Here is an 18973-nt window from a genome sequence, read left to right on the forward strand (position 1 = left end):
CATTCAGACATGGATTTTAATCTTGGCTCTGCAACTTCCAACCTTTGTAGCCTTAACAAATTAGTTAATCTCTTTGAGCCTTAATTTTCTCATTGCTAAAATGACATAGTAAAAACCCACATCATATGGTTATTGTGAGATGAAAATATATACAAAGAAAAAAGGAACTAGATAAATTTGAGTTATCACGCAATGGGACTTGGAATTTTTTTTTTTAGATCATGGCTTATCATGACACCTAAGTTTTTATAAGTGAAAAATCCATACTTCTATAAGTTTAAATAACACCCTGAATTCCCTCCCCCTGAAATGATTTCATGCTAAAAGATAACAGACATTAAAATTAAGTGTTCACTCCACAAAAGGAAACACGAGGGTTGATTTTACTTGCTTATTCTGGCTAAATTTACACTTCGAAAAAAAAAATTCTGTCATTTTAATCTTCTTCTCATTGTTCTGTGAGTACTCATGAAATTTCTTTCCTTGGAGCCACCTGATATTTGATTTTTGAGCACTTGCTTCTAAAAAGATGAGGGCCCTTCTCTTGGAACTTCTTGGAACTCAGTTTGCAGCTGGAAATGATAATTTTCATTTTCTAAGCATCTCCTATGAGCAACAGACTGTGCACTACCCTTCTGCCTGCACCATCTCATGAAATTGTCACAAAAACTTTAATGAGTTGGGAATATTATTCCGCTTTCTAGATGCTCTCAAATATTACTCGCATTTTACAGACAGAGAGATGAATCAGCTTGTGAGTTCCTTGTTCCTCATCAAAAAGCTGGTTTGATAATTAACTTTGCCATTACAAGGCAAGGAGAGAGGACAGTCAGGCCCATCAGCTGTCACTGGACCCCTGTGGTTAGCTGATGTTGGGAGTTGGGAGGGTAAGAGAGGGGTAGTCTATTTTACCAGACCCCTCCTCACTTTGGTGCCTAGAATGTAGAAGCCAAGCCGCTACCCCTTCCTCACCAGGAGGCTGAGCAGCTGCTTCTGGAAGACGTCGACCTAGATGAAAGAGTTGCCCTTGTGCCGGCAGCCCTCTCTGTTATTGAAATCCACTCCCAGAGGCCAGAGGAAGCTGATGCTTTCAGAGTCCAGCGCAAGCTGCTGCTGGTGCGCGCGCATCCCGCACGGTCAGCTTCAGCACCCACCCCGAGTGGACAGCGACCAGCGCTGCTTCCGAGCCCACCCGCCAGATGCCGCTGCAGCAGGTCCTCGGCCACTTGGACGGCCACTAGCAACAGCACAGCCGGTTGTGTGCCCAGCGCCGCCGCATCCAGCGCCAGCACCTAGGCGCCGTCTGGCCGCGCAGTCCCGGTGCCCGTAGCCCCGCGCTCCCTCCTTCCCCTGGTCTGCCTGGGGCTGTCTCCGTGCATTCTGTGCTGCAGCCACTCCCCGGGACAGGACCCAACCCTTCTGGCTCGCCTTGTCGCTTCTCTCTCGGAGCTCCTAGGGATGTCAGCGGGAAGGCAACCCAAACACATAAAAAATTTCCAGAAGTGGATGCTGATAAGTATACACCCTGCGAGTCTGCATTTATACATTGACCAAACCTCCCCCATCAGCAGGAATACCCGTTCAACCACAAAGAGCAATATTCTCCTAGAATCAACAAGACAACTTAAAAGATGACATTCCTCCTTGATCTTGTAAGGGGTCACATGACCCACCAGGATGTCACTTAGATATGGATTATGTAAACTGTCAATAATACGTCATTTGAGGTATAGCCCTCTGTCTCAAAAAAAAACTTGTGGAACTGTGCCTTGATTTCTAACCGATGGAACAGTTTTCAGAGCTTTCTGAGATGCTCTTCCCAGGTTATAATCCTCAAGTTTGGCTCAAATAAAATTTTCTATTTCTTTCTTAGATCACCTAATTAATTTTTCATCAACAATATCTTTATTTTTAGTTTGAGAAATGCTTTCCAGCAGTGTTTTAAGGAAGATAAAGGACTCAGTGAGCCTTGAGATATGTTCTCCTTCAAATTACTAATTTGAGTCTCAGTTACTAGTGTTTCCTTTAAATAATTGATTTTTACTTAGCACCTTGTTTAATGATATGGATGGAAGCATCAGTGATGGGTAGAAAAATTGCTCTCAGTATTGTTCTTCCTGCAGATGAATTGTAGATCCTGCCCTTGACTTTTGAGTTAAAGGGGAACAAAACTTGGAATCAGCAGAGACTGTGGGCACGTTGCTACCACTTCAGACCCTTGCTATCAGACTGTGTGTGGTCCAGCCCTGTTGGTTTCCACTCGATGCAGAATCTGGGGCCTCATAGCCCAGACTTACGATCTGCAATTTGATAAGCTTCCCAGGTGTTTTGTAAGCACCAAGAAGCTTGAGAAATGCTTTCTAGAGACTAGAATCAGCTTTCTGGTAAATCTTGTAGGGACTTGACTGTAGGGCTTTGAATGCAACTTATTATCTGCAGGAAGCTAGGTGTTTATCCAAGTGATGCAGGAAAACAGATGTGGGGTATGAGGAGGGCCATGTCCCAGGTCTTGGTGGAGCCCCGGGATGTGCCCCTCCTGGTGTGGGTCCTTGGCTTCATGCAGGAAAGAATTCAAGTGCTAACCACAGTTGAGTAAAGGTAGATTTATTTAGAGGGATACACACTGCATAGAGTGTAAGGCAAGAGAAAGGCAAGGAAAGGGATGTGGGAATTGGGTGCTCAGGTTAAAGTAAATGTAGGTACATACTCCATAGACAAGAGTGTGGGCCATCTCTGAAGAGGAGGGAGTGATAAACGGCTGCCAGGCATGGTGTTGCCAGTTTTTATGGTCTCAGTAGCTTCACAGGCCTACAGGTGGGACCATTCCAACTGCCCTGGGGGAGGGGCTGAGATTACCAGGAATTGGGCCATGGCCCATTCTTTAGCCTTTTGCAGTTAGCCTTAGGACTGTCGAGTATATTATGAAGCTCAAGGTTTACTAGAAGTCAAACCTCCTCCCATCTTATCGTCAAGGCCTCAAGGGAGTTGAATCTTCCACCATTTTGGTGTTAAATTGCTGTCATTCCTTGAATGGCTCTGTCCTGCCCTCTTCCCTCCCATCTCACTAGGAATGATGATTAGGTGGTAAAAATGTTGACATCCTCCTACCATGAACCTGTAAGAAACGTTGCTAATTACTCATGGCACTCTTTCTACCAACCTTCAGGATGCTTCTCTACACTATAGTCTGGGTAGCTTTCATGGAGACAGAAGAGTTGGTTTAAGAGTTAATATTTATTTTGGAAATTAGCCCCTTTTTGGTCAAAATTTGCACCTCTTGGGGAGTGATGGAAATATTAGCTACTTGACTGTGGTGGTGGTTTCATTGGTGTATACATCTATCAAAATTCATCAAACTGTACGTCTGAAATATGTATAGCTTACAAGAATCATACAATAATAAAGCTGTTTAAAAGAAAAGAGCTACTATTTATTTATCAATGGTGCCCGAAGACCATTTTTTTTGCTATATAGTGCCCAAGAGGCAAAATAGACCAAAGGGGAGTCTGGGTTAGTGAATCTTGTGGGTGGGGCTTTTAGCTGATACATTAGCTAAATTTTAAAATCAGGGTTATGAATCTGGCCCTGGGCAAACTAAATAATCTCTTAATCTACTCCTTCTATTCTGGCTCTGCCTCCCATCCATTTGCCCTCTGTCTTGTTAATTCATCTTGATTTCACCTCTCTAACCTTCATTAGTTTCTTTGAATTAAGCTTCTTTTCCTGAGCTTTCTCGTTGGGGCATTCAGGGGAGGATGATCTTATCTAACCCCGTCTCAGAGGGACCCAGACTGTGACCCTGACTTGTGTGTGAACCACAATTGTCTTCATTCAGCCCTTTCGAAGGAGCCTCAGACTGAATGCCTCATCAAGGTCAGCTTTTTGCCCAAGTTGTTACCCCCGATGAGGGAACCGGGAGAATGGATTGCAGTCCAATTCCCATGCCTACTTGTGCAGGCTTGACCTTGTCTCAGGTCCTCCAGAGTTGCTAAGGGTGTAGGATCTGCATCAGCTTGTGGCATTCTGGTCACAACTCCACTGCTTCCTGGCACGTGATTTAGGGTGAGTTACCGCATCTCTCTTCTTCAGTTTATTTTTCTGTGAAATGAAATAATTCTAGAGTCTAATTCCCTGGGTTGTTCTGAAGATAAATGAGAATTATGTAAAACTGAGCACATATCTGGAATATGATGAGAATGCTCTATTCATTAATGTCTACAAAATTCATTATTGTCATGATCTTTAAAGAGACGGTGGTTGTGTTGGACTAGGGAGTTGGCCAGAGTTGACCAAAAACAATTGCAGGTATAATTTTTTTTTAAAGTTCTCCTCCTCCACTCAGACTTTACTCTTTATTGTCAAGTAAAACTATACATCTAACTCACCAATTTGATCAAATTCAGGGTATTACCCCCTGAATTTTGCCAACATAATTTGAATAACTGTAATCAATACCCACATACATCCATATTGATCAGAATTCAGGCTTTATTATTGTGCAACATAAAGAACTAAAACTTAATTCCAAGCACATGTAATTAGAGTGTATAGAGAAGGATTTTGTTCCCAAAACACATTCAACATTTAAGGAAGAGGGGGAAAAGACATTTATTTAAAGCACAGAATATACTTAGAATTGTTTGCCTTTAAAAAGCCCATTTCCCCGAAGTCTTAAATTTGTAATTTCATGGTAAGCCGTGACATTATTCTACACAATCTAGGTGAACAATTTAATGGGAACAGCATTAGGCAGAATGAAAAATAGCACAGATGTGTGACTCCAAAATAATGTTATTTAAATCCAATTTTCAACCTCCAAATACAGGTAGTTCCTAATAGAATTAAATATAAGATAGTTAATAGATATGTATGTAAAGTATGTTTTTTAAAAAGAAAATTAACATATGTAGTGTCCACCCTTGATTTCATAAAGGGGGATAAAAATGCTAAAGCAGGGGAAAGCAGATTTTTTGTTCTTGTTGTTATTTCTTTTCCATACAATCTGCGGCTCTGTTCTGCCTTAGGGGTACCCATTCAAGTCGGAAATTGTAACATAATGCTGGGAGTGAAAATTGACCAAATTACTGCTTTATCTTTCCTTTCAGATCTTAACTGGGAACTTCCAAAAAGGAGATGTGTATATGCCAGGGAGATGGGGATGGGGTGGGTTTGAAGAAAACAGAGTTTAATCAGAACCTGTCTGAGACAGTCATGTCTTAGGTGGAGAAGATGCAAGTCCCACCAGGGGATGCTGCTTCTCAAAGAAAGGCTGATGGACTAATAAGATACTATCCCTAGGATGGAACAGATTGAGCATCAGACTGAAAGGTTTCTGGATTATATATATAGCACCTAGAATCTCTGGTTTAGAGAATTCTCAGCAGTCAAATATATACTAAACTTTTAAGGGAAAAATCTTCCAGGTCGCCTAAGCTTGCATTTGGCCATTGTACTTTTAAAACGCACTTGGTCCATACAAATGAGAGGGACTAGGAACGAGAAACGTCTGATAGCCTGTTTTGCAGAAGCTGCTTTAACGGTGTGCACATGGCTGGATCCTTATTATCTGATCCCTCATACCCCATGGCGTGGGGCAAAATCACAATAAAAAGTGGTAGCAACATTGGCTGACTCTTGTGTTCCTATGGACACAGCCTCTCATGTGATAATTTTGACTCATTCTTGGGAAACATCAGCCTATAAGTCATGACTGATCTTGTCTGGAAGATGTATCCGAGGAGGGTCAATTAAGGGATGATGAACTCACATATGTACCTCTTGCTGCTACGACAGACCTCATCACTCCATTTGCCCTGAGCCGACTGGGAGAAGAGGGCACAATTTTCCCGCTTGCCACCGTTAGGCTGTGCACTGTCCCAGTTGAGGAAGGAGATGGCAATTCCATTGACGTCAACAAACTTGCCTTCTGTGACCATGTCGTTGATGCCTAGCCAAAAGTCATTGACACCCGGCAGGCTCCTTTTACCATAGTCTCGGAGGGCGTTGATTTCATCAGAGCTTCTGGGGATAACCAGGGTCCCTCCCTTGGAAATGCAGTCTTCATTAGCTTCGTGGAAGTGCTTCAAGCCTTCTGAAGCAAGGTAGCACTTCTTGTGAACTTTTGTGCCTCGGAGACAGACTGTAAAGATGGGAAATGTGACATAGTAAGATGTTCTTTGAGTGTAATAATCTAGGGCTGGACCTGGCAAGTAGCAATAAATAGTTGTGGAATGAATGACGTACAATGACAATGTGTTAATATGGTATCAAAGATGTTGTATGAGTCAGACACTGTGCCAAGTACTTTATGTGAATAAACTCATAAAATAATCACAGCCATCCCATGAAGTGGGGTTTTATGACCCCTATCTTTACACAACAAGATAATGAAGCTTAAAGAAGTTGTTACTTATAACAACTTAGCATATCAAAAAGTAACACAGATAGGATATAAAAGCACAAGTACAGAAACCCAGGTCTGTCCCACCCTTACAGCATGGTCTGTAGACTCTTGTTGCTTAGATAGACACATGCTTGCTAGTTTGTGTAGCTCCATTATGTGATGAATTTCCTTGGGACTTTTGGAGCTGGACGGTACACAATCATTATTAAAAAAAAAAAATGAAAAAGTCTGAGTTTGCTAATGTAGGGACAGTGGCTTTTCTATGCAGGTAACTGAGCCCTGGTAAGATTATATAGGTTCTCTAGCATAAACCAAACATTCAGATACTTTTGAAATATAGCATTGGAGAGTCATGCTCCAGGGCCATAGTGCCTGGGCTTGGGTGTCAGCCTTGGACAAGTTACTTAATTTCACCGTGCCTCAGTTTCCTCACCTGTCAAATGAGGAGAATCACAATGACACCTATATCATAAGTTGTTGGAGGATTAGTATGTTAATGTTTATAAGGTATTATTATAGTTCTGAACTGTGGATAAAGAGTTAACAAAACTCTTTGCCCTTCTGCAAATTCATTTGACCTTCCTTTATTATTATTATTATTTTTTAATGGAGGTCATGGGGGTTGAACCCTGGACCTCATGAATACTAAGCATGTGCTCTGCCACTGACCTATACCCACACCCCTGACTTTCTTTTAACTTTCTATTTCTGTTCCCCTGGAAACCTGATAAAGGGACCTGTCACCAGTGTTACTAGGCAACAGTGCTTATGGTAAAAATGACCTAGGATGGGTAACATACGTTTAGCCTGGGAGTTATAAATACTTGATGGAAAAGCCATAATTTCAGTCTTCCCTGTAGGTGGTGACTCTTGCAATTGGCCAGGTCTCTCGTGGACCCTCAAAGCTCTGCTGTGAAAGGTTTGGTTCCTGAGGGTTTGAGCCTTGCAATCCAGAGCTATTCCTGAAACCAGTGCAGCTCTCCTTTCCCACCCCTGGGAGCCAAGGCCTCCCAGACTGCAGTGTGTACAGCTGCATAGGGAGCTCAGAGCTCTGCTCTACAAAAAAGGAATTCTAGATGCTGCCCTCTGTTGACAAGCTGTGGTCCTAACCACAGTTATTCTGAGTGCGTCTGATGCTCATTGTGGCTGGAGTGAGTCCTGGGACCCTGTGTTTAGTTCACCCTCACCAGATCTCCCCTTGGATGCTTAGTAAACATCTAATGAATGCTGATTATTTTAGCCAGTTAATACTTGCTTCAATTTTGTTTCATGGCCCATTAAAGAATTATGAACAGATTTTTTAAAATGTCGCAATGAAGTGCCTGTTTTTGTTTCTATACCACCCATTTATAAGAGAAGGGAGTGAAAAATCAGGCTGATTTCCCCAAAACAATTTTCTCCCCAGCTTTTGCATCCTTTCTCCGGGACACATCTCTGGTTTGTCAATATCTCTTTTTTAAAAATTTCACCTGGAACTCAACAGGTGCTTTCAATTGGTCTGAATGGCTGGCCAATCATAACTTCTTTTCTCATCTTTTTTGAGACGAGGATCAATGAGGTGGGGTCTCACCTGTCTGCAGGGCTTGAATTTCCTTCAGGACATTGACCTCTCTCCAGAGCTTTTCTACTTGAGTCTTCAGGTCTCCATCGTTTTCTGAGGATGTTTTAGGGCAGGGGGTGGGGAGGAAGAATGAAAAGCACATAATTAACATAAGATACAAAGAAATCAAAATAAGATAAAGCTTTGGAATCCAGAATCTAAGGTGAGGATGATCTTGATGCAATTGAGCCCAGTGTACATGAAAAATAATGCGTGAAATTAAATTGGCTGGGAAGAATCTTAAGGGCTTGGTAGGGGTACTGGAAGGTCCTTCTGTGAGATGGGGCTCCTGTCTCTCTCCGTAGACCCATCCTGTGGGACTCTCCCTCTGTTACTAGACTTCAGACTTTCTGACTTTCCAAAGCATCCTAGAATGAGCTGTTTCATCTCAGCATCCTTACTTTGTGTTCTTTCTGCCTGGAACACTTACTCCAGCCCTTGTCCATCTCCTTATCAAGTGTAAGCATCTCCTCTTCTGAGAAGACTTTTCTGATCATCCTGTCTACATTAGCCTCCCTCTGGCTGAGTGCTTTCTTTGAACCTTTGATTTTTTTTTTTTCCGCACACTTTCTCCTGTCTGTAATCACTTTACTTACTTAATTTCTTCTCTCATATTGTTCACAGTCCTCCTGAAGTTTACCAGGATGCTTGGCCCATAATGAGTCTCATACTATTTGTTGGATGAATAAACACTTTATGGGATACAAAATACTTTTATGTTATTTTCATGTATTCTTCAAAATATAGTTATGGATGATGGAAAATGAGATGTCCATTGAATGAATGAGAATGAGCTCAATGAGCTGAATGACTTGGCAGGTAAGTGGTAGAACTCACAGCCAGACCTATTTGGGTCCCCAAGTTCCCTGTCGCTAAATATCCCCACTCAACTGATGTCCGACTATGGTGGCTCCTAACAGGGTTAAGTGATTTTCAGGGAGAAGCAGGGAAAGGCAGTGATAAAGGGCCATGTAAAAATACTTCTATATCAGGGATTAGCAATTTATTTAGTCCTGAATGTCCCTGGATGAGGCTAATCTTTATGGCTGTCCTTTACCAACCATGGCTATAAGTAAGTAGTAGGAAATTAGCAACCTTGACTAAATGAAAATTCTGTACCTGATGGGGACTGTCTTAGAAACTGACAGCTTGTGAGCTCTTCAAAGGCAGGAATTATAATAAATTTTAATAAACATTAAAAAAATATTTAAAGCCACCATATGCTGTGAGCCAGGAACTCAATTCTTTCAGTATCACTATGAAATAGACACAATCCTTTCACAAAAGAAGAAAGAGAGGCAGAGAAAACTGAATTAACCTATAGAAGGCCACCCAGCTGGCAAGGTGTAGAGTTGGGATTTGAACCTGACTGACTTCAAGTCTGTCTCTTTCCACCCCTCCCATCTGTTTCTGCACAGTGACTGCTTTTACCTGTTTGGTCCCTAGTACATGGCCTCTAACAGCTAAGATCCTTAAAGCCTGATATGGCAGTTCCCAGCTGCCTCTGTGTGGGGATGCCATATAGAGAATCTGCGTTCTGTCCTGGGTTTTTCAGGACAGTCCCAAATCCAAACATGCAGACTCACTGTCCTTTTAAACACATGCTTTGCAAGCCAGGTGTTTCCACATTTGGGTTAAGAAATGCCTTCTGGGGTATCTGGGGTCGATCCCATCTCTGCTTCACTTTTTGCAGCCCATCAATTCTCAAAGCATCCAATAACTCTGCTCAGAAGTACAACAACCCAAGGGTTTCCTTAATGGGACCATTCAATCCAGAATAAATATAAGGGTACATTCAGGAGGCAAAACTGTCAGCTGCTGGGGGCCAGACTTGCAAAGACTGCTGAAGTTTTCTTCCAAGTTATAAGTTGTGAACTATGCAAATATCATCCCCAGTCCCTCCTGCTCCTGCTCTGGCTTCCTGCTCCATTCTATTTAAATCAGTGGCCTCCACAGGGAAGGTGTAAACATTGTAATTAACACGAAGACACATGAATTACTATTAGGCTCCTGGGAGATCATTATGGAAGTCATTATCCAGGTGGCTTGGCTTCTGCTTCTATCCTTTGTGAGAAATGTGGATGTCTTTTGTCCACAATGAATACAGGCAACAACTATTTCACTATAAAAATTATATTTTATTCATCACTGCAACATCATTGGCGTTACTCAACATAATTTGAATACCAAGGAAAACTTGTTTTGGAGTTAAATCGCTCAATTGCCATTCTGATTTTTTTTAAAATGTGTCCTTTCATTTTATTATTGGTGTTCTCCAAAAGTAGGTACAGGATAGGAATGCAAAAATAATTCCCAGAAGAAATGCCCCATAAACATATGAAAAATACTTCAGCCTTAGTAGCAATCAAAGAGATGCAAATTGAGAGATCTTTCTTTTTTTTTTTTTCTTTTTGTTAGGCTAGCAGGGCCTAAACTGATGATATGATGTTAGGTATTCAAGGTGTGAATGAGTGTTCTCATACACTGGACATGAGACCGTGGTTGATGCTACCATTTTGAGAAATAATTGCAAAGGGTGATGAACCTGTGATTTTACTTCTGAAAGTATATTATCACAACTTTCTAGCATGGAGATCAGGATCTGTGTACAAGCAGTTGCCTGAGGCATTGGGTCAAAAAAGGATGGATTTTAAAAAATTGTTTTGTTTTGTTTTTAAAATTGGGGAGGAGGTAGGTAATTAGGTTTATTTATTTTATTTATTTATTTTACTAGAGGTACCAGGGACTGAACCCAAGACCTCGTGCATGCTAAGCACACCCTCTACACTGAGCTATATACCCTCGCCCCAAAAAGGGATGGATTTGATGAGCACAAAAGTTCACCAAGAGAGAACAGATTAAGTAAATCATGACCCATCCACATAATGGAATATTATGCAGCTGTTAAAAGGGCTGAGGTATACCTTAATATTGATAATTATCCAAGATTGAATAGATAAAATAAATTAATTTGTCTGCCAAATACTTTGAATAGCTAACTCTCATTTTGTTAAAAATATCCATTTTTCACTGGGCACTGAAGAAAACTCTGGGAATATTGCCTCCTAACCGTGAATAGTGGGTAGTTCTGTAGAAAGGACTGAGGGAGAGAAAAATGGCTTTCAATTTTGATTTCATCAACCTTGGCATTATTTCCAGGTACTTATATTTTTTTAGTGGATGGGGGGAAAGAAGTGTTTAGCAAGTTTAGGCTAATGGTTTCACTTACTATAGAATCTACTTTCTTGGACCTCATGGCAAAAATTAGCCACACTACTTTGGGAGGATGATATTTAAGATGTGTAATGTACTCAGTCAAATAAAAAATGAACAAAAGCACGCATGTGTGCTTGTGTGTGTGTTGGAGGGGAAGCCGTGATGACCTGAACTGCAGTTACTTCAGAGACATCCGCACAGCCCACAGACACACATTCACATACTCATACCCCTCCCTACATCCCTACTGGGTGGTCACCACTTCCCCACCCCACCCTCCATGGTGAAGAAATGCTGCCAACAAAAATTTGCCACATCGTCCAGTATCTTCTCTCTACCTCCTTCCCCTGCCCTTGTCTTCCATAATATACCTCATCATTCATGAGAAATATCTTAACCTTTCATTAAAAGAGGTAACAGGGAAGTGTAATATTTTATAAGGAAAAAAGATTCTGCTTAAGAAAGCTTGCACTGTACCTGGAGTGTATAAATCAATGTTCCTGCAAAAGGGCCCTTGATTGTCTTAAAAGCACGACACAGCAAGAAAAGACCCATTCGTGTTGTGTTAAATCAAGACTTTAATTTTGTTGGTATTTTGTGTGTGTTTTGTTACTAATGAAGTGAAATGGATAAGGAAATAGTGTCTTCATATTTTAGCTTGAAATACCCTGATATGAAAATGACTCAGGATGGGATAAAACATCGCCCCATGTCTTTCTTGATGCTTTCCCCTTTTGATTTGGTTTCAGTATATTGCAAATACATCGCTGTCATCTTTGTTCTTTGCAAGATTTAAAAAAAAAAAAATCTCTTAACCCAATTCAAGCCACCCCAAATTTGGTGATTGCTTGGAGATTCAGTTTTGCATGAAAATGTCTTCAAGTGCCATATGACTTTGTCTGTCGAAATATTTTTAAGTGAGAGAGAGGTTCAACTTCTCTGTGATGTGAAAAGGCTTAACTATATAGTTTAGACTGTCCTATATAGTCAGGGATATGAAAATATGCCTCCATAGTAACCAATGATGAAACAGAAGTCACATTACCAATAGCTCTGCCCTCTCTTGCACATTTAGTAAGATTATACTTATCTTACAAATATATTTGAGCAGTTATACAATATCTGTGAGTGAAATGGTGTACTTAATCAATCTGTTCTACCTAATCCCTTATTCCTAATACCAGATAGCATATCCAGGTTATCACCCTCTGAAAACCATTGTCATGTCTAAGCTCACCCAACAAAGGATATACAGTACAGAATTTTTTTTTTTTTTTGCAAGAGCCTCTCTTGTTCTACAGAAACAAAGCCCTAGCATATGGTTCGTTTAAATATCAAACTGTCCCAGAGAATTAAAAGGCCACTCAGTCCCCTGGAAATGCCTTGTCCCCAGGAAGTCATGGCACTGTCAGAAACAGTCTCTTGGAGGAGTTTGGAAATGAACATTGTCCAGCCCCTCCCCACATTGAGCAAGCCGAGAATTTAGCTGGACTGAGAAGCCCCGTTACCTTTCACTCGGCGTTTGCTGTGCTTCCTGGCTTTGAACTTGGACGTGTGACTGGTGGTCTGGTCCAGGAGTAAGGTGATAACCAGGATGTAAATTACAAGTCCACTCTTTGCCATGGCTCTTGGGTAAGTCTGACAGCCACTCTGCCAGCTCCTCTGATGTCCTAAGGGACGAGTAGACTTCACAGCCACATCTTGCTCTAAAATGCCTGGGGCCGGCTTTATAAAAGTGCTCAGTGAAGGTTGGCTGGAATACTGCTGACGAAATGTTTGAATGCCTCTGCTGGCTACAGCATAAGGGGGCCCCTGTTCTCGTGTCTCATTTAGACTTAAAAAAAGTTGTTGCTGCATTTCCTACTTGACTTGCCTTTTCAGGGCATATTTAAGGACTAAGTGTTTCGCCTTTCTTTTCTTTTCTTTTTTCTTTTTTTCTTTAATTTAAAGTCCAGGAAGCTTGGGTTCTCTCTGTGAAGACCCCAATATTTAAGTCTTCGGTTTAGACATCTGAAGTGAACTTAATGTGCTGGAAAATGTATTCAATGGCACGCACACAAATCTGGAAAGTTACTGTGTGTGTGTAAGATGCCAGAACAGTACCTTTGTGTCTACATACACTCATGCATCTGCACAGCTCAAGGGGAGCTTGGGGATGGCTTACTCACAGAGGGTAATTAGATGGTCGGAGAGGAGGGTCCATAATACAGTATAAGGCCTCCTATTAGGGTTTTGTGGATTCAGCAAGAATTAGATTCTTGGGAGAACAGAACTTAGAATGAAAAGAAAACAGAGATGGTGAATTTTTTCCATAAGAATTAATGTAAAATATCAACTATCATTATCTTGCAGATCTCCCCCAACCTACACCTTTTTCCTTTGAAATTATCCCAAACACTTAAAAATCACTCTTAAAGGAAATATAGAAATAACAGAGAAATATAATGAATAATTATAATCTTGGCGGGAGGTAATTAGGTTTACTATTATTATTGTTGTTGTTGTTATTATTATTTTATTTGACAGAAGTACTGGGGGTTGAACCCAGGAACTCATGCATACTAAGCATTTGCTCTACCTCTAAGCTATACCCTCCCCTCCAACTTGGTATAATCATTCTAACCTTAACAACGGGCTTTAAGGGAAAGCACTGAGAAACAAGTAGGCTTTTGTGTCAAAAGCAAGGGAATTCCATGGGTATGTCAGAGATGGAGTGAGTTAGACCTGTAAAGGAAAGGTCTCTATGGACTGACTCCATCCACATGGCTATCTGGATGACCATGTGCAGATGGAGGGCAGGGTTTGCAGATTTTGGAAAGTCTGAAGGACCAAAGCCCCTTTTTTTTTGAAACAACACAGGAAGAATCAAAGGGTGGTGGATTCCTTCTTAATCTTAGTGAGGAGAACCACATTCTGATCCATCTTCATTTCCTTCCTGCTAAAGCCACTTTGTAGCCTACCCACATATAGACATCAGAGTAAGACCACTTATATAGGAAAATCAAATCTAATTTTGCAATGTAAGTGTGAAATAAAAAAATAAAGATTTTACCTATAATGTAAATTCCTTGTTCAGATGTAAGCAATCTGTATGTAGGCATCTTAGAGCGTATGGAAGCAAACTGAGCTGGGTTCACATCCTACTTTCACCTGTTTAACGGCTGTGTGATCTTGGGCAAGTCACTGAACCTGTCTGAATCTTTTCTCATCTTATTAATGGAAATAGGAATGCTTACTTTACGGCACTGTTGGAAAGATTAAATGATATAATGGCTCTAAGCACTTAGCACACTGTCCAGTGCTTAATAATAATGATGATGATGATGATAGTAATAATATCTGTAATATCCTTACCATTAATTATAATAGCAGTGCCAGACATTTTTAGTCTTCACAGCAAGCCTATGGGATAAGCATTTTCTCCACTTTATAGGTGATTGAAATTGAACTTTAGAAAAATTAATTGGTTTTATTCATTGTCACTCAGATCCCAAGAGTGAGAGTAGAATTTAAAATCCTACTCTTACTGACCCCAGAAGATCTCTCCCTTGACCTGCACTATGAAATGTGCTTTGATTTGCAAAGGGAAAAGGATCAGTGTTTTACAATTATCTTATGATTGATCCCATAAACTTTCTACCAGCTTCTCAAATCCTTTACCCTGAGAAGAGATTTCAAGTTACAGAGGAGTAGTGAAAAGCTCTTGATTCTTCTTAGATCTTGATCTGTGCTGCGTTCAAACCAGGCTTCTGAGAACATGGTGTCTTTTCTCCAAAATTAATCTCTATTGTTTTAAGCTCTTTGCCCTTTCCAGGAAAGCCTCTGACATTTTTTAAATTTTTTTTTCTTTTAGCCAGATCCTAAAGCCCATGCTTTCTTCTTTTGAAATTAATAGACTTTAATTTTATATGTTTTAGATTTACAGAAAAATTGAGCCAAGAGTATTAAGTTCCCATATACCTCCTCTCCTCCACCCTGCCACCCCTGCCCCCAGTTTCTCTTATTACTAACATCTTGCATGTGTGTGGTGTATTTGTTATAACTGGTGAATGGATATTGATATATTACTGTTAACTGAAGTCTATAGTTTACATTATGCTTCCCGTTTTGTGTTATATAGCTCTGTGGGTTTGGGGAAATACGTGTATAATGTCACTATCCACCATGACAGTAGCACACAGAGTAGCTTCACTGAGGCCCACAGTTTTTGTTCCAGTTAAATATTTGAGTATTCACCTTCTTGACACCTCTACTGCTTGGTACTCCTTAGGACTCCCTCCTGGCTGCTCTTATCTCCTGTTCTCTCTTTAGATGGTCTTATTCCTTCTCAAAGCTTCACATTCTCTGTCTGGGACTCTCCCACCTTTACCTCCCAACTTGTATCTCCTCCTTCAGACTCACAGTTCCAGGTGCCCATGTGATGCTTCCACTTGGATGTTTCAGAGACAGCTCAAGCTTGTGATGGCTTAAATGCAGTGCTGGATTCTTCCCCTATTAAGATCCCATGAATTTTAAGACGCCCTGTTCCTCCTGAGTCTTCCCCATCACAGTTCATGTCTCCATCCTCCACTCACAGGGTCAGACCCAAAACCTGGGGGTCATCTGAGCCCTCAGCACCCACCTTTGCCCTCAACACCCCTCTCCACAACCTCATCAACAGAGGATGCTGTGGTTTCTACCTCCCCATCTATTTGTCCTCTCTCCTGCCATCATCCCATCCTAAGTCACCAAGAGCTCCCATCCTAACCCATCTCCTCCCTGAGGGCAGGAGCCCAATTCAAACGAACAATCTACACATCACTGCTGCGGTAGTCACCTTCCTACTTAAAACACGTCAAATCTTTCCGGGGTACTTCAAACGAAGCCCAGACTTCTTATCATGGCTTCCAAGGTCCTCCTACCTGGTGAGACCTTACCTGGTTCTTGCTGGCGACTGTCTCCAGTCATGGAGATCTTTTGTCAGCTTTGACTCATCTTCAGTTCCCCCCCCCAACCTGTGCCTTTCCACAGGCTTTCCTCCATGTCCCCACACCCCACCCCTTTCCCAAGACCTCCTGGTGTGTGCCCAAGTTAGGGCCACTTAGTGTATGGCTAAGTTCCTTCTTACCCTCCAGGTCGGAACTCAAAGAGCACATTCTCAGACGTGTCTTCTCTGACTGCATAATCTGGGAAGGTCTTATTCTGTTTTCTCCATCAAAATACTCTGCTTCCTTTATAGCCTTTGTCACAATTTTGTACTTGTTTTAAAATGTATTCACTTCATTGATTTACTTGCTGGATGTCAGTCTCTCCGGCTAGGCTGTAAGCTCCCCGAGGGCAGGGGCTGGGTTTGATGAGCTCAGCTGTTCATGTAGTACAGCACCTGGCACATAGTATTTGCTCAATAAATACTTATTCTTGTGGGGTGAGCAGTTTTGTTTTACTTCCCTCCCTTCCCACCTCTGCTCTGAGGCTCTAGCAACAAGGCACTTGGCCAGAAAACAGCATCTCAACTCATAGAAGAATATTAATTAATGATGCTTGGAGTCCCACTAAGAGATTTTTCTCAGCCCTACGGAAGCTCTGATTTTTTTGTCAGTGCTTGGCCCTGAGGCCAGACAGGGATGGGAACTTTTCTTTCCTCCTGGAGTGAATCCAGGTCATCCTCCTTCAGGGAAAAACCGTGGAAACTCAATGTCTGTGTGACTGGCTAGGAGAGGACGGATGGGAGTTAGGGGGTAGAGTTGCATCTGAAAATAGTCTCGAGGTAAGGATTTTTGTTCCTGTCCCAAATGCTGATTAACATCAGCCTACCCCTTTGGGTGACCCCCACCAACCCCAAAACCTCAACAGGAAAGGCAGGAAAGGAAATAGCAGTGATCTAAATACAAACAAAGAAGAAACAACAGCAAGAACTACACATATGTCAAAGATAACAGGGAGGGGTGGGGACAGAGACAGTTAACACTTTCCCCACCTCACCCTTGGGGAAGGCACGCCTCTCTGGGTTTTCTTGGAAGCTAAACAATTCCTTTTTTTGTGGAGCAAGGATGATGTCACCAGCTTGTCTCCTGGGCTGACCCTGGGCTTCTGACAAGTCTATTTAAGAAGAAGCCCACATTTATAGCCAGGGAAGGGGAGCTATAAAAATATCGCTTTTCTTCAAAAAGTGTTTGGTGAGGATTTTAAAACTGTCCCCAGGATTTTATTTTCTTTAATAAATTGCTGTTTACAACACATCCCATGACCACCTGGGTTAACTGCTGTGTTGATTCCACACATTGCTATTTTCATGTTGCTCCCGGCTGTTTTCCAGAATGTCAGAGTCAAACAAACACGTCCACCTGGCCTCGTTGCTGCTTGTCTGTTAATACTCAGGGCTGAACACATTTGAAGGCTGTTCTCAGAGGTTCTGCGGCCGCATTCAGGGGAAGCGATGGGACTGACCTTGGAGACATCACATGAGAGGTTGAAATGTTTCAAGGGAAGACTGCTTATGATACATGTGCAAGTTACTGTCTCTCTACTTAGGGCTGTTACCTGTAGCTGTGAATGGTGGAAGTGTCTGGGAATTTGAAGAGAAGGCTGGGGACATGTTTGGGGGATGGCAGAGTTTCTTCTAAGATGAGGCAGCATTGAATAGAGGGAAAGAAGAAGGACTCTGATAGTTTTGGAGTTAAAACTTCAGATCTGTCACTTATCAGTGTGACAGTGGTCAGACTTGCCCACTCTCAGAACCTTGGTTTCTTCATCTGTCTTGCGGGATGATTAAGAAAACCAGCATGTGTGTAAAACATGCAAACCGTATCTTGTCACAATAGGTGATTGATCAAAAGGCTTTCCTCACTACCATGATGCAGATGCATGAGGCATCCTACCCACACACGGTCCTCAGCCTCATCCCTGCCCTGAACCCAGCCCCACAGACTGGGTCCCATTTGTACCCACACTGAACGTACTTCTGCCGTAGAATTTCTACACACTTCATACTTGTGTTTGTCTCCCTCGCATTTATTATCTTGGGCAGGGATCTTGTCCTATTCTCTTCTGACTTCCTAGACCAGCTCTGTCTGATGGAAGTGTTCAATAGCCCCTTGTGGCTAGCGGCTGCCATATTGGATAGCACAATTTTGATGCCTAAGAAATGGTTAATGCTTAGTAGACATTTATAAATGTGTATTCTATGGAGCAGCTCAAATCAAGAAGATCTGGAGTGAAGAGTTTAGCTGACTTAGATTCAATTAATCTTATTCAAACTACTGTGCTGAGGTTTTTCATCTAAGTCTAGTAAGGAAGGCTTTGTTATCCTGTTTGACAGAAGATGAGATTTAGCCTTAAGAGAGTGAGTGATTTTTCTTAGAATCTTCGACTCCTAAGTGTTGGTTGAACTTCGATCCCCCACTCAGAGCTCAGCTTAGGGATGAGGCCCGCCTGGTACCGAAGGGGGATGTGGGGCTTCGTGGGCTTACCTAGGAGGCCAGTGTGAACATTTCTGTGGAATCTCAAGCTTAGGAGAGACATTCTGTCTTCCATTTGAACGTGATCCTTACATCTCCGATGCCATTTCCCTATCAAATCTGCTTTACACACTTCTCATGATGGAGCGTTCACTACCCAGCAAAGTAGCCATTTCTGCTGCTAGAAAGTTCTGCTGTCCATCCCTCCTTCTCCTCCATGTCTTTTCCCATCCTGTTGTGACTAGCTTTCTTTCTTGGCAGTCTGTCAGGAACGATTCCAGCTCCAGTTTAATTCATGAAGCCTCCCCACCCTCAACG

At 41.9% G+C, this 18973-nt stretch overlaps 1 protein-coding gene across 1 annotated transcript; it reads right to left on the reverse strand.

Annotated features, from left to right (window-relative positions):
• Positions 1-4481: 4481 nt before the first annotated feature.
• On the reverse strand, positions 4482-12948 carry CLEC3A (C-type lectin domain family 3 member A). The gene is made up of 3 exons (XM_010967450.3): positions 12728-12948; positions 7974-8057; positions 4482-6139 (listed from the first exon to the last, which is right to left on the reverse strand). Exons 1-3 carry the CDS (start codon positions 12840-12842, stop codon positions 5748-5750), a joined length of 591 nt encoding a protein of 196 aa, XP_010965752.1. The 5' UTR covers positions 12843-12948; the 3' UTR covers positions 4482-5747.
• Positions 12949-18973: the final 6025 nt, after the last annotated feature.

This window comes from Camelus bactrianus, chromosome 9, assembly GCF_048773025.1.
Source record: "Camelus bactrianus isolate YW-2024 breed Bactrian camel chromosome 9, ASM4877302v1, whole genome shotgun sequence".
Lineage (NCBI taxonomy): Eukaryota > Metazoa > Chordata > Mammalia > Artiodactyla > Camelidae > Camelus > Camelus bactrianus.